Source organism: Engystomops pustulosus, chromosome 6, assembly GCF_040894005.1.
Source record: "Engystomops pustulosus chromosome 6, aEngPut4.maternal, whole genome shotgun sequence".
In the NCBI taxonomy this organism is placed as follows: Eukaryota; Metazoa; Chordata; class Amphibia; order Anura; family Leptodactylidae; genus Engystomops; species Engystomops pustulosus.
The window spans coordinates 10,582,871-10,599,341 of record NC_092416.1 but is presented as its reverse complement, the minus strand read 5'-3'; the positions used below and the strand labels follow the sequence as shown (position 1 = coordinate 10,599,341).

The 16,471-nt window shown below is 43.8% G+C and overlaps 1 protein-coding gene across 3 annotated transcripts; it reads left to right on the top strand.

Annotated features, from left to right (window-relative positions):
- Window positions 1-2,582: 2,582 nt before the first annotated feature.
- Window positions 2,583-15,666, top strand: LOC140065372 (sialic acid-binding Ig-like lectin 14). Of its 3 annotated transcripts, none has more exons than XM_072112966.1 (10): window positions 2,583-2,667; window positions 5,045-5,139; window positions 6,532-6,897; window positions 7,734-8,030; window positions 9,693-9,722; window positions 10,490-10,741; window positions 11,565-11,673; window positions 12,691-12,721; window positions 13,387-13,449; window positions 15,175-15,666. In XM_072112966.1, the coding sequence occupies exons 2-10, from the start codon at window positions 5,070-5,072 to the stop codon at window positions 15,259-15,261; spliced, it is 1,305 nt and encodes a 434-aa protein (XP_071969067.1). In that variant the 5' UTR covers window positions 2,583-2,667; window positions 5,045-5,069; the 3' UTR covers window positions 15,262-15,666. The 3 variants fall into 3 exon arrangements, with proteins under 3 accessions (XP_071969067.1, XP_071969068.1, XP_071969069.1); XM_072112967.1 differs by having other exon boundaries at window positions 2,591-2,667; window positions 5,048-5,139; XM_072112968.1 differs by having other exon boundaries at window positions 2,600-2,712.
- The last annotated feature ends 805 nt before the right edge of the window (window positions 15,667-16,471 follow it).

The following is a 16,471-nucleotide window of genomic DNA, read 5'->3' as shown; positions in this document are numbered from 1 at the left end:
TGACACAAACTGAAATGCAGAAGTATGATGGGACAATTACAACATTTCCCTTGTGTCCGGGTATGCAGGCCACTCCCCAACCACAAGTAACTAAGGAAACATTACCCCCCTTATATTTGTATCTGGTTTATCACAAGTGAATCTGTTGTAACCCACTAACGACTGAGAAGACGCTGAATCCTTTTTGGTGCTTTTTAGTCTGAACTGTGTTCTTAGGCACATTTACTTACCCGGTCCTGTAACCTGATCCAGACTGTCCGACGAGGATGAAGTTCGGCACGATTCACCAAGATTGTACACCCGATATCCTGCATGTGTCGCTTCCCCCCTCAGGTCCCCGGAGTTCACCTTCTTCTTCCTGGTGCATGTAAGTGCAATTTGAATCTTAAATACTGCGTTCAATTCTAATCAGTCAGATCGTCCGACGCCCCCCCCCCCCCGATTTCTGTCGCATGAAAGCAGCGCAGCTGCGCCACAATCCGATAGCGTGCGACACAATCCCAGCGCAAACCCCTGTTAAGTACCTGTCTTAGCTACACAAATCCCGAAAACAGTGAACAGTCTGACGAAAATGCGATCCGCGACCCTAAGTAAATAAGCTCCTTGGTGCTAGTAACAGATCCCCTTTGTTTCAGCAGATGTGATTGGCACAAGCCCCTTCTCCATTGCATTGCTTTTCAAAATTCATTGCAAGCTGAAGGTGTGACCCCACCCATATATCGTATGGACTCAATTATGAGCGAAGTCTATAGAAAAATAAACTCAATACACACCTTTCCACCACCCCCACAGGTTCCTTTCTTGCTTCCTCTTCCTGCTTTCAGGAACAGGTTTGTGCATGATGGCAGCGTATACACTATAATATCAGTGTCAGGCTCCAGGGGTAGTAGACCCACTGGACCACCGCGGACGATGACGTAAGCCGACCCCTGGTACGGGAGTATAAGTTGCACCTTGTTTGCAAAGCGGGTTGGACTTGCTGCGGTGTGGCACCACCAGGTCGTTCCACAAGGGCAGCCAAGGCGAGGTGCAGAAATGGTAGGCAGGTTCGTGGTCAGGGATAGTCAAGAGGTAAGGACAGGCGACACAGGATCAGGGTCAGAGGCAAAGCAGAAGGTCAGGGCTGGCAGCGGAGGAGCGTAAACAGGAACTGGTACGGGGTCACAACGGGAAATCACGCTAATCACAAAGGACATGGGAATAAGCTTTTTCTAGGGCTGTGAGGCACAAAGAGCCGCCGGGGTGTGCAGGGAGAGGCTGTTTATATACTTGGTACATGAGCTGGCTATATACTGGGGGGGCATGGCTGGTTATATACTTGGGACATGGGCTGGCTATATAAGGGCCGCAAGGGCAGGCTGGCAATATGCTGGGGGCATTGACTAGCTGGACAGGAGGTTGGCTATATCCTGAGGGACGGGGGCTACCTGGCTATATAGTAGGGGCTGGTTGGGGGAATGGGCTAGCTATATACTGGCGACATGGACTGGCTTTATACTGGGGGCATGGTCTGGCTATATACTGGGGGGCATGGATGGGCTGGCTATATATATACTGGAGGGCTGGATAGCTATATACTGGGTGGAGGCTGTGAGCAATTTCCCACCCTAGGCTTACACTTGAGTCAATGGGCCACATTTTTACAGTCCAAATGCCAGGGACATAAGGGGAAATGCAGAAAAATACTGTACTAATGACACTCCCTGGGTATTGGCAGGTAAATGTTAAATAAAAACTGCTAAATAGTGTTGTGTTAACACCAGTGTACTGCAAAAAAAAACATAACAGTTTGCAATACACAGTTATTTTTAATTTTAACAAAGCCAATGGAAATATGAAAATGGTGCAGGGCCCTTATATTAAAACACATTAATAATACAAATTTTAAAAAATACAAGTATAACAAACGTATAAAAACAAAAATATACAAAAAAATAAAAATACAAAAATACAAACGGTCTCGAAATGTCTATGGCATAGACATAGGATATTGTTTCGAAGTATTTGTATATAATATATTTCAGTACAATAAGTCGGTATTAACTCACGATTGTAGTTTGCGGGAATATGGAGATTTTGTGCCTTACCACTGACTCCGACGTCCCGGAGAGAAGCTTAGCCGGATGGCCCCCTCAGTGCACATGTTAAGGCCCAAGTATCTCCGGTTTGGATAACTTATCCTGAAGGCATTTGTATACTAATTAACCTCATCGGGACTGCAGTTTTGCTTTTATTTGTTTATTATATTGAATTTTTTTTAATTTGCATTATAAATGTGTTTTTAATATTAGGGCCCTGCACCATTCTCATATTTCCACAGTTTTAAAAAAAATAAAATAAAATTAACTGTGTTTTGCAAACTGTTATGTTTTTTTGCGGTGTACTGGTGCCCACTCCCCAAGCAGTGCAGGGGGGCCAGATTCATGAACGTGCACCAGTATTCTAGAATCTATCGCACTGATTCATATTTAAGTATTTACCAGCCACAGTTTAATGGTTGAGGAGTGATGCCGTGAAGACTTGTGGTTAGGAGAGTGAGTGAAGGAAATTGTGTAAGGAAGGGACTTCCGCATTTTAGTTACATGTACCTATCCGGTCTGCGCATTGACCGGGCGATCACTGGACGTCCATAAGACCCAGAAAGTGGGAGACTGACGATAATTTAAGGTAACAACGGAAACTGGAGAATAAAGACTGAGAGTGAGAAGAAGGGTAAGGGTGAGGAGGGGTCGTAGACGTCTTATTGATGTTTCCGGATAAGATGTATTTATGTGCTTATCTTCCACCAAACGTCTTATTATACATTGAGCGGGGAAGTAAGGAGGAGACCTCTCTACTATTTGTCAGTTACATTACAGGAAGAGAAAAAAAAAATTGGTAGTGAATTCACTTCTTAAACATGAGAAAATAGAGAAAAAAATAACAATTTCTTATTTTTATTGTTTTGCAATGATGCAAAAACTCTCCCAACGAAGAGTAACTGCACCATCTCATGTGACTGGGGGTCTGGACTCGTTTGCCTACGCTGAAGAGATCTAGTCACAGTAGAATGTCCCAAGTCTATGGGGAGGGGGGGTATTTATCATATGCCCTGACGGAGCCCCCACTACGCCCCCTCATGCTCACAGGGCGGAAAGGTAGTGTAAAAGTAATCACGGTTTTATGGAGATAAAGTTCTTTTTTCTCATGAAAATACAAGATCTAGGGGGATGTGTCAAACTCTCGTTTTTCAGTTATAAATGACGATCTCACACTATTGCGCCCCTTTAAGTGCTTTGGATTCCAAAGTGTCAGACAAAGTGCAACAGCAACATGATTGTGTAGCCCAAACATAACAAATACAATGTGAAAGTACAGATGCATGTGTCTCCTTGCTGTGCATCTGGCTGCTCCTCAGCGTGGCTGCGCAATTCAGATACAGAAGGTGCATGCGCAGGAATTCCCGGGAGTCGGCTTATGTCACCGGCTATTGCGCAAGGAGGTTGGTGAAGGGGATGCAGTCCGGATAGAATCGTGGATTATTTCTTACACACAAAGTAAGAAGAGGCTGTGACATACAGAGTAGCCTCTGCGACTAATTTGCATATTTTTAAAATGCTAATGACACAACATACAAGCCGTTTTAAGGATAATAAACAGAAGCTACCGCCTCAGCAGACGCAACGCTAGTAAGTGCTTAGGTTAAAAAAAGCTTACCATTTGATTCGGTGCATTATGAACCAAACATACGTAACATCAGCCCTGCCTTACTCCAGAACACTAGTGACTGTCTCTCTGCCGTCTCTAACATCACGTCCTTGTTCTTCTTGAAACTTAGTCTTTCTAAGACTGAACTTCTTGTCTTTCCACCATCTACTAACCGACCCAACCCTGACCTCTCCATCTCGGTCTGTGGTATCACCATAATCCTCAGGTAGCAGGCCTCTGTGTTGGGGTTGTGCTGGACTCTGACCTCTCCTTTTCACCATATATTCAATCTCTTGCTCGCTCTTGCCGGATGCATCTCCAGAATCCGACCGTTTCTGACATTTGAAACTTCTAAAATGCTAATTGTTGCACTTATTCACTCTCAACTAGACTACTGTAACTGTCTACTAATCGGCCTTCCACTCGCTAAACTCTCTCCTCTTCAATCTATTCTTAATACAACAGCCAGGCTTGTCTTTCAGACCAAACGATACACAGATGCCTCCAGTCTGTGCCAATCACTGCACTGGCTGCCTGTCTCCTTCCATATTCACTTTAAAATAATAACCACAAAGCTCTGAATAATGCTGCACCTCCATATCTCTCTTCTCTCATTTCAGTCTATCTTCCTTCCCGTGCTCTTCCATCTGCCAGTGACATTAGATTAATCTTTACCGTAATTTGAACCTCCCATGCACGTCTCCAGGACTTCACTAGAGCTGCTCCAATTCTCTGGAATGCCCTTCCCCGGACTCTCAGACTAATACCCATCCTCCAATGCTTCAAACGTGCTCTTAAAATCCATCTCTTTAAGCAAGCCTATCACACTCGCTAACTCCATGAAATGTCACCTCTCCCTTTACTAATCCATCGAATATCCTCCTCCCGTCTGTTATTTGTCAAACACCAGATATATACCAAGCTCCAGGCTTCTCTGCAGTCTTTTTCACCTAGGACCCTGTAAATAAGATGGCGGCTAATGGCTGGTCCAAGCAGCAACATTTTTATTTATTAAATTATTTATTAAATTATTTTATATTGCTCCCTTATAAACAATGGCTGGACCATTATACAACCTCTTGTGTCACCCCCTCATCCTCATAGACTGTAAGCTCTTGTGTCTTCCCCTCATCCTCATAGTCTGTAAGCTCTTGTGTCCCTCCTCATCCTCATAGTCTGTAAGCTCTTGTGTCCCTCCTCATCCTCATAGTCTGTAAGCTCTTGTGAGCAGGGCCATCACTCCTATTGTTCTATATGACTGTTTGTTCTTTGTAATGTAATATAGTTGTATATGTCCCCTATGATATTGTAAAACATTTGACTTATTTTTCTTACATTTCCTTTATATTTTACCTAGCAGGCACATCTACAGAAGACAGAATATGCGGGTTGTGAAAATTAGAGTTTTGATGGATTTTTTGGCTATAATTCTGATGGCTCATCTGTGGGGCAGTAAGTATGAATTCCACTATGTGCATGTTTGCTAGAAGAAGTTAGAGAAAACTTATCACGAGGAATCAGATTCATTTCTGATGGTAGATTCCTCCTTCCCTATTCCTTATTTTAGGAATCCTAGAACCTAACCTAACTTCTTAAAAACTTTAATAAAGTAATATACAAATTACCAGCAAAGGCTACTGAAGTAGCCCGTCCGGTAAAGGCTACTCCACGCCTCAGTAGCCTTTGAAGTCCCACCTCCTAGCATGTCCTCATCAAGCTTGCGGCTGTACATAAGCACCAGGGACGCCGCCGGGTTGAGAAAGGAGGAGTGTGCGCGCTCTGCACTATTTGGGGGTTCACTTTTCGCTCAACCTGGCTTGAGGGCCAGTAGCTCCATACTTTGGGTCCACTCAGCATGAAGCCTCTGAACCCCCTACAGGACACATAGGGGCACATGTATGAAAGTTTTTCGGCTGCCACTTTTTCAAGTTTCCTGAAGTTGTTCTACCTAATCATTGCAATGTATCTTAGGTTTTTTTCTCATGTGATACATGTGATGAGTTGTTGTTTAGTCTCACTCTTGAGACTTTTTGTGGTGCGCAACTGTTTAGTCCCAATATTAGCTCCAAAAAGTAAGCCTGGGTCTTGAGATTTTTTTAGGTGCAAGAATGGGACAATTTCAGAGCCCAAAAGTCTCGGAAGTTGAACAAACATCTGGGCTACACAGATAAATACGGCCACTGCATAAATTTGGTGCGGTTCTTGATGCTACACCTAAAAAGTCGCAAACTGTGAAAAGTCTCACAAAAAGTCTCACAAAAACATAAAAAGAAAATAATGGGGGTCATTTACTAAGGGCCCGATTCGCGTTTTCCCGACGTGTTACGCGAATATTTCCGATTTGCGCCGATTGTACCTGAATTGCCCCGGGATTGTGGCGCACGCGATCGGATTGTGGCGCATCGGCGCCGGCATGCGCGCGACGGAAATCGGGGGGCGTGGCCGAACGAAAACCCGACGTATTCGGAAAAACCGCCGCATTTAAAAACCGAAAAAGTGTCGCTTGGGGACCGCTTACCTTCACTTGGTCCGAGGTGGTGAATTCCGGCGCGATGAGATGACTTTCAGCGCAGCAGCGCCACCTGGTGGACGGCGGAAGAACTACATTCATAAATCCCGGCCGGACCCGAATGCAGAGCAGAGAACGCGCCGCTGGATCGCGACTGGACCGGGTAAGTAAATGTGCCCCAATGTGTGATAATAAGTGATACATGTCCCCATAGAACAGTTTTAGAAAATAATTTATATCTACACAGGCACCTCGTCAGCACCAACTGTTCTTTTGACTATTGTTATTAATTGTATTTATTTTTTTAATCTTTGTGTTTTTTATTTTTATCACAGATATTAATTGTCAGATGTTTCCTGGATATGAAATAAAAGTAAATGGGACTGTGCATGTACAGAGGGGTCTGTGTGTTCGTGTTCCCTGCACATTTTCTGTGCCCTCAGATGTAAGACTAACTAGATACACTAGTGTATCCTGGTCTAAATTTATCCAAGGATCAGTTCAACTTGTGGCTTCTCGGGTAAACTCGAAATACTCTTCTAATGGACGATTCTACCTGATCGGAGACGTGACCGGAGGAGACTGTTCCTTTATCATAGAAGGAGCCATGGACACAGATGCGGGTCTCTATAGTTTCAGAATAGAGGATAAAGAGATAAAATTAACCTACCCAGACGTCCTGCCTAATGTCCGAGTAACAGGTGGGTGCAGCTGGAATATCACGCAATAGAAACTTGGGCCACAAGACGGATAGCGATAAGGACTGAAACATGCAACTTAGATACAGAATGTCTCCGATAACGAAGCAGCTTTATATCACACGGTCATGTTGGATCATTTGGGACAATTTAGAAGTTTGTTGGCCAAACTGTATAGGACATCTGCTTCATGGGCCTTAATCACAGGAAGAGACATCTGTAGTATCCACATAGGGCATTAACATAGAATGGAGGACGGTGACGGGACATGGGAGCTGCAGGATACAGGGGACCGTATACTAGAGGAGTCTGGAGGGACAGTGATGCTTTTTACTTGGGGCTGGAGGATGAGGGAAGAGGGGTTATACATCTACACGAGGCTGAAGGAAGCGACATTCAATACATTACTCTAGAGGTAACATTGAAGGACCTATATTTTAGAAGAAAGAGGTCATTGATGTATTAATTTCGGAATTATGTATTTTACATGGGACTGTGTCCAGGTCTGCAGAGACAGGAGTCTGTGTCACATCCATCTTCGAAATCTAGTGTTGGGTATTGCCCCTAGAAAGATATACAATCATACAAATGTTGCTAGTAGCAGCAGGACTGTGAATCATGGATTTATATTGGGAGTGTGTCCTCACACTGTTCTGGACTGTGCTCCCTGGAGCCAGTGTTATGTATTGTCCCTCGAAAGATTTGTAGTCACACTCTGCGTATGTTGTTTGTAGCAGCAGGACTGTGAAATATGGATTAATATTGTTATATTTTTTAAAAAAAACATTAGAGGTTCTACCATTTTAAGGATTCTCACATGATTCAGTTTTTGTTTGTAGAATTCACAGAAAAACCTACAATCTCTTCCGCGCGGCTGGTGGAGGGGAAGGAGGTGACATTGACCTGTACAAGTCCTGGGAGATGTCAGAAGGTAACACCAGAAATTTCATGGTCAGGAAAGGTGTCCGATAGGAGACTGATGAACTATAACCTAACCCATGAGGATGGCAGCCGATCCTTCCACTCCAATATCACATTCACCCCAGGAAAGTCAGACAACGGGTCCCCATTATACTGTACGGTGACCCTACAAACAGAAGAATCCACAACGGAGAAGCAAACCCTGAATGTTGAATGTAAGTTAACAAATTGTATTTCCAGTTATGTGATGGATCTAATTGTTGGAATGGAAGTCATGGAATGAGGTTGTTGGATGATGTAGACAGCTGATCACTGTAATTATGGTATCGTCAGTGTTGAGTTCAGGTTTGGGTACCTTGGACCTGACCCTTGAACTTCATTAGAAGTTGGCAAAGCCCACGATGGGTGCTGTAACCATTCATGGGCGTTATCTCCTTAAAGGAAACCAACCACTACGGATCTACCTATTAAGGTAGATCCGGTGGTAGGTGCATCTAACGTATGTAAAGATAGCCCTATTTTGGGCTAATCCTTTACTCCTATCTATCTTTGCTTATTTTTAATCAGGGTAATAGGCACATTTTCTAAAGAGACTACTAGGGCCTGGAGTAGCTGGAGCTGAGGCTTCAGCACATGCGCAAAATACAGGCCAGTGGCTGCGCAATCTTGGCCCCCAAACCGGAGCTACTACGCATGAGCAAAACTCCGACTTCAGGGACGAGTGTGCGCATCTCCTTGTAGCTGCGCGCTGAAGGTGTCTGAGTAGGAGGATCAAAGAGGCTACTGGGAAGTGGAGTAGCCGCGCCGTGTAGCCTCAGCTCCAGCTACTCCACGCCCCAGTAGCCACTTTAGAAAATTAGTATATTACCCTGATTAAAGATTAGCCAAGAGGGGAGTAAAGGACTAGCCCTAAAGGGATTATCCTTACATACGTTAGATGCACCTACCACCTTAATAGGTAGATCCGCCGTGGTAGGTTTCGTTTAAATGTTGCTGGCAAAGTCACCAGTGGCATTTAAATCGTTGTTGCCCCACACGCCAGCACTAGCATGCCAGTGGCACAGAGTGCCGCCATATGACGGAGGATCATTACTGCCCATTGATGTAGTTGGAAACAATGACCCTTCCCAAAATAGGAGTCCACGTACGGTGCCCAGACCTGAACAAATTTTTAAAAATCAGTTTCGGGCAACCGTGGCTGAATCTTTTTAGGTCTATCCATCACTATATGGAAGTAGTTTTGTAGTAGACATGGTGACAATGTTACTAAATATCGTCGCTGCATATATTGTCTAGTATATCCCTGATCTATGGGGGTGGTGACAGTAACATTAGAGACATTTCCGGTAGAGATATTTTTATACTGTGTGTAATACAGGGGTGGAGTAAGACTGTCCTGGGCCCTGAGGTCTGGAATCACTTCCTACATCTGGGACTAGAATCACCTTCTTGGAGAATGGAGGATGTGTCCATTCTCCTGCTTTCAGTCTGTGGTTTAAGGATCTTTGGACGGTATTCAAAGGCCCTGAAATGGCTCTTGTGTCCATGTGAATTAAGAGCAAAAACAGATGTATGAGGATTTCTTGGGTGAAGGTATTCTCAGTGTAAGATTTGGGTGGTGGTTTGGGTTGCCATGGGCCCCCTAGAAGACTTCGGGCCCCGGGTTACCGCCCAAACCCAAACCTATATTATAATCCTCTACTGGTGTTATATCTGGAGCCTGTGTATTTATCAGCAGTGACTGTGTTAGGAGGACTCGGTCCATATACATGTCCATGTTACTTCATCTATAAGATCTGCTGACTAAAATAGTGACCTCTACTGACCCCATTTTATGTTTTTAGTAAATTTTTTTATTCATTTATTTTCCTTTCCAGATTCTCCATCTTTGGCAATCACCATAGAAGGTAAATAAATGCTGTCATATCGTAAATTCGGTAGTAAATCAGCAGCAGGACAACAAGTGGAGACTCGGCAAACACTATTTACACTACTCTCAGGAACACATATATTACATACTGTGGTGTGAATGGAGTCGTAATGCGCACCTTTCTATTTCCAGGCAAATTTAATGGCCCTGGTTGCAGGCACCCAGTAAACCTTGGACTACACCCTCCCTGTGTCCCAAAAATGACTCCCACCATAACAAGGGCGGTCCCAAACTTACCCCAGACTACTACCTGACCCTAGTTACCATCATCTAATCCCTATGTGTCTCACACCACAGAATGTAGTAGGGGTGTACCTGACCCTATTATAAATAGTGTTCCGACTCGTCCAAAAATGTGTGTGGCCTTGTTAAAGTGGGAGTGTCCTAGCACAGTTGCCAGAAAATTGTTAGTTGGTACCCAAAAAAATTCAGCCATAAAAGTCTAGTGTAAACTAGATCTACTAATAGCTGATCTACAGACCGACTCCACAATGTTACACTGCACCAGATACATCATCCAGCATGAGATATCTGGTGCAGAATAACTCTGGAGTAAGGAAAGGCAATGGTATGAGATGTGCAAAAATTTGCACCTTTTTAAAAATTTGAGCCTAAAAAGTTTCAAAAAGAACCTGCATTTGAGCCGCACAAAGTCGAATTAGGCACAAAATTAGACTCTCTAGAGAGGCAAACAGAGCTGAAGGAAAAAAGATAAGTGACCTCCTTTGTATATGGTTCTCTTAGACAAGGAAACCAATGAAACCACCGTGACCGTGAAGAACGGAGATACTATTACTATGAGATGCTATGCAGACAGTAACCCCAAAGCCTCCATCACGTGGTATAAAGAAGACACGGTGGTCACCCAGGATAGAAGCTTCCAGACCATCAGCCTCACACTCACCAATGTTACCCCAAGTGATGCTGGGAGGTTTCTATGTTCTGCGGAGAATGAGCATGGAGTCGCACGTAGGACGGTTCACATCATATATCACAGTAAGTATAGGGGGTCTTAATGATCAGAAATGTCCAATCCTTTCTTTATTATCACAAGGGGATAGATGCCACAGAACTTTGAATCCAAAAACTTGAAATATTTCCATTATTTAGGGTTATTAAATAAATATGGAAATCTACTTAGTCTTATGACCTACAAGCTGTGATTTAGTCAAAATTCCCGACGCATAGTGACTTCTCCAACCCTCTATGTTGGTTGGGTTAGGGTGTTTTTGCCCCAAATCTGTGCAATGCCTAAAGCCTGTGTGTCCATTCAGGCGCAGACTAGGGCGCAATTCTATGCCAGGTCAGAACTGGTGTATAAGTGCCCAGGCGTCGCAGTGCATCATAACTTCTCCCCGGGATTTATGAGAAGGCTGAAGCCAGTGCTGGGGGCGAGAGCAGCATCTTACGCTGGTGCACTTAGAGCCACCGTATGAAAAATGTGCCCCATTTTGGTGTCAGACATTTATGGCTGGTCACAAAAACGTAAAAAAAATTCTACAACTTTCATCATAGACATTCCTGATGGGCATGGAAATTTTTGTGGGGTTGTCCCGTTTGAAAATTATCTGAGTTTCTTGGGGGACATTTTAAGAGCTTTAGAGAAGAGGCGCTTCCCATTACCACTGAATGTTAAAGGCTACGGCAGATATTTTCTACTTTCCTGATGTTATCTCCCCGGATAATCTACAGGAGAAGCCCTCACAGGGAAGAGTAGTATTGTGGAATAGTCTAGTGTGACGTTGATTGATAGAAGGAGCCACTTCCAAATCCATAGTTCAATTATTTGTATTTGTATTCTGTGTATCTTCACCTATAGATCCAAGTGATTCTATTATGGACAAGTCTTCTACCAACATCATCCTTCTAGCAGCGCTCGGCCCGCTCTGCCTCCTGCTGCTTGCATTGCTTGTTTATGCATATTGGAGGTAATGTATACTCAGATAATGCTTCTCAAAAACTGCAAATGTAAAACACACCACATCCCTGGCGGGTCCATCACGTCTTCTATATCTGTTATAATAAACTGTGGGATGTGAACCCGCGGTATCATCTGACCGGTTTGGCTTTGGGCTAAGGGCGTTATATAAATGACCTCATTGGTTTCCACCATTTAAACCTTATACAGGTATCTGCTTTGATGAGAAGTGCTAGTGAAGGTGGCAGCTGGCCCAGAAGATGTTCAAAAGATGATGTGGCAAAGCTCAGTGAATGGCTTCCAGGGCCATGGGAGGAAGCAGAAAGACACAAGCCAGGGTACAGGAGAGGTCAGGGAGACACAGAACAGGGTCAGGTAAAGATGATGCCATCAAGAGTGCAAGAAAAGCGGGTAGGAGAAGAAAAAGGAGGTGAAATAGCCAATAGCAGAACACCGCTGTAGGGAGTGACATGGTGGTAGGCACAGGCGTTCCATCTGTGTGTAAAAAATCCTTTTTTGGGACTTTGTGAGTAAATAAATGTAGTCACTTGGATTTTAACATCCACTAGAAGAGCAGAGCGTGGTACCAGGAATCAGACAAAATGCAAGGTAAGGGTGAGTCCTAGTTTAGGCCAAGTGGAACAGGGAGAGGTCAGGATGGGCAGTGGTCAACAGCCAAGACAACAGCTCCGTGCAGAGCCTGATGGGGGCCAGATGTAAGAAGTGGTGAGGGAGTTCCTGAAAGTAATTGATAAATGAAGGCATCAGACGCCAGGAAGACGAAGGTCCTAGCAGCCAGAGACCTCCAATGATTTAGATGGGTGCGGTTTAATGCCTATTTTTCCCTGTGGAAGCACTATAGGCAAAATGAGCACATTCTTCCAGGTTCTCCAGTTGATTACGTAAGAAGATTACATGATTGCTGCAATATTGTAAAAATGTCAGCAATTGCTGATCTTGTTCTCTTTAGTCTTTTTTTAAATAACAGCAGTAATAGTGTGTAATGTTGACTATTCTTCTTCCATAGAAAAAGAAAGAAGAAGCTGATGAATGCTGAGGTACGTCACATACTAAGACCATGAGGTTATCCATACAATATAATGAGGGAAATGGAAAGGAGTTAGGTCCCCAGGAACCACAATGGAGGGCCTCTAATAGGGATCAGTCATAGGAAGAAAACTTATAGAAATATAATGTTTATAAATGTTTCAAAAAATGTACTAATTTGGGTTAAATAGATCATGTAGTGTACGTGAACCCCAAAGTTGAATCGACAAAAATTATATGCCCAGTGTACACAGAACATAATGGGGCACATTTACTAAGGGTCCACGGAGCACAGGTTTCCCGGCGATTCCTGTTTTGCACCGCATTTAACAGGGGATTTTGTCTCCCACGATCGGAATTTGGCACATCGGCGCCGGCTTGCACGTGACAAATCGGGGGGGGGGGGCATGGGCGAGCCATCGGTCAACCCGACGGATTCAGACTACACACAGGATTTAACATTTCGAATTGTGTCGCAAGACACGCACTTACAAGCACCGGGAAGAAGAAGGTGAACTCCGGTGGACCTCGGTGGGGAAGCATCGGATGCAGGAAATTGGGCGCACAAGCTACGGGGATCGCAACAGGACCGGTTGGGTAAATTTGCCCCAATGAGACTGATAATTTGCCCCAGAAAACAGACTGAAATTTCTAATTTTCTCTTGTAATCCTACAGACTGAAGACCCATATACCAGCCTGAGGAGATCCGATATTACCAGTGTTTATGATGTGCTACAGGTATGGCACAATGACACCAGATAGTCGTTACTAGATCTAGATCATCTTCTGACTATATTTATCATAATTACCATCATAATTCTGCTGGGTCATATATAGCTAAAGACTCATAGGTCTTGGTGTAGACTTCTGCCTGCCCCTGCCTGTCCCTACAGTGAGCCCTGGACCCTGTATCCTTAAGGTTCTGTCAATAATAAAAGACAACATCCTGGTATATTCTGTACATCTCTCGTGAGGGGGATAATATAAGCATTTATGATAATCTGGGGAGTACAATGTTACACAATAAGATCACAGTCACTGAGCATTGGTTAATTCTGCATACCTGGGGGACTAGTGGTTACTCACCTCTCGAGGCTCCACCATCACTAAACTCTGGTTTTCTCTCTGAACTATAGGAGTACAAGAATAGGATTGAGAGAACTGTGCAGCTCTAATTGTGTAGCTGCCCAGTTTTCTTTATGATTAGTAAGATTCAAGAAAGTTCTCTCTGATCATTTCGTCAATTTTAGCCTTTAACACCCTTGCTTAAGGGAACACTCCAGTTAAAGCTGATTAAATAAATTATGCCTTGTGCATGACCTGAAGGGAGGATAATGGCTCTAGGTTGTAGAATGGTTTTAGGAATACAATGAAAGTGAGTCCTGCTCCTCCCTTGAGACCCTGCACATACAATATTCAATTAATTAGCTTTGCCTGAAGTGTTCCCCTAAACGGAACCTCTCACCTCATTTTCATTAAAGACAGGTTGCAATAGCCCACCACACCTGCATTGCAAAGATACCCGTCTGCTTTCTCTATGGATTTGCATTAAAATATAATTGTGTGTTGTAACTTACCTGGCTTCCTGACATAATCCTCTGTGCAGTCCCAGGGGTTGGGCTTTGGTTTGGATGCATTTCAAAAAACAGCACATGACTTGTCTGTGCTACTCATTCCCCTATATGTCCCCTATGATTTGTAAAGCGCTACGTAATTTGATGGCGCTATATAAATAAAGATTATTATTATTATTATTATTCCTCAGTTCTTAGCCCCCACCTTTGTAGTCCTGTACAGCTCCTCCCTCCTGCTTCTTCACTCAGAGGCACAGAGTTCAGAGCTGGTGAGCTGACATCACAGGGGGAGGGAGGAGCTGTATAGGAGCACAAAGTTGGGGGCTGAGAGCTGAGGAGTTTTCATACACAAATCATGCATTGTTTTTGAAATGCATCCAAACCAAAGCCCAACCCCTGGGACTAAACAGAGGATTCTATCAGGAAGCCAGGCAAGTTTAAATACAATAATAGTGTAATTCAAATGCTTAGAGAAGGCAGAAAAACTGCAATGCAGCTGTAATGGGCTTCTGCAACCTGTGAAAATGAGGTCCCTGGCGACAATTTACCTTTAAGTACAATTTGTGTACAAATCTGGCATGAAAATATAACAAAATTGTTATCCTAAACCCATGGTTGGACCTGCAGGTATATTTTGATGTTCAGCTGATAATATAGGAAAAATTAAAAAACTTGCTAACAGTTCTTATTATTGTCGGTGAGTTTGACTGTAATTGGCTGAACTCTGTGGTCATTTGTATTAGAGCGATAATATTTGACTAGTAGTAACATTATTTATAAATGTCCTATTATTGGTTTCCATTTACTGGTGATTAGAAAGTTTTACTTGTTTTACAATTTCTTTATATTTATGACACCAGTGACTGTATCATGTTTTTTTTTCTTACAGCCTATGACCCCTACAGAAACAAACATTATAGGATCCCCTGAAGAGGCGTCTCATGATTACGAAAATGTCCAGAAACAACCTAAATAAAGGCATTTGTTATAACTACAGGGTTTGGTTTTGCATAATAGGAAATTTGGTAACAGAGAATGGGGCTTATTTACTAAGGGTCCGCGGACGCACTTTTGTCCGATTTTCCGTCGTTTTCGGGGATTGCACAGCTGTGACAGGTATTTAACTGGGGATTGCGTCGCACGTGATCGGATTGTGGCGCAGCTGCGCTGCTTTCATGCAACAGAAATTGGGGGCGGGCCGGCGGATACTCCGACTCATTCGGACTGAGCGCGGGATTTAACATTCAAATTGTGTGGATGACCCAATTAAATTTTTTGCATCAATTATTTTACACCCCCAAGTTACTTCATATGATGAAATTGAGAGCAAACTCTGTGGGGCACATTTACTTACCTGATCCATTCGCGTTCCAGCGGCGGCTTCTCTTCCGGCGATTCATGAAGGTCCTGCGCCCGATGTCCACCAGGTGGCGCTGCTGCGCCGAAGTCCGCCAAGGTGCCCCGGAGTTCATCGTCTTCATCGTGGTGCATGTGAGTATGGCCCGTGTGACCAATTTTTTTTTTTTTAATGCAGCGGTTTTTCCGAATCCGTCGGGTTACCCTTTCGGCCACCCCCCCCCCCCCCGATTTCCGTTGCTTGATTGCCAGCGCCGTTGCGCAACAAACCGATCGCGTGCGCCAAAATCCCGGGGCAATTCAGGGAAAATCGGCGCAAATCAGAAATATTCGGGTAACACGTCGGGAAAACGCGAATCGGGCCCTTAGTAAATGAACCCCTGTATGTCACAGATGCGAGGGCGTAGGAGCGGACTTTATCCATGTAGCTTGGTCCTGCCCAGAATTGGGTATTTTTTGGAGGGAAGTCTTTTAATTCATTGAGAATGAACTTCATATAGCACTTCCTGGGTCTCTGCAAGGGGCGATTCTTGGGGTCTTTGAATTGAATAAGCATGAAGCTTGTAAAAAAAACAAATTATTAGCAAAATTTTAGCATTGGCAAGATTGGGGATAGCAAGAAAATGGGGCAGTGTATAAAAGTCCCTCCAGCATGGAATGGATCGAGATGATTAGAAAAGTTAAAAACTGGGAAAGGATTAGTTATCAGAGAAGAGGCTCCCTCCATATCTGGAAATAGATCTGGTTGGTAGTTGGGTGAAGGTTTCAGGAACTTTGAGAGGTTTTCAAGTTACTGATAATAATAAGCAGGTCCAACCCCCTTTTTTTTC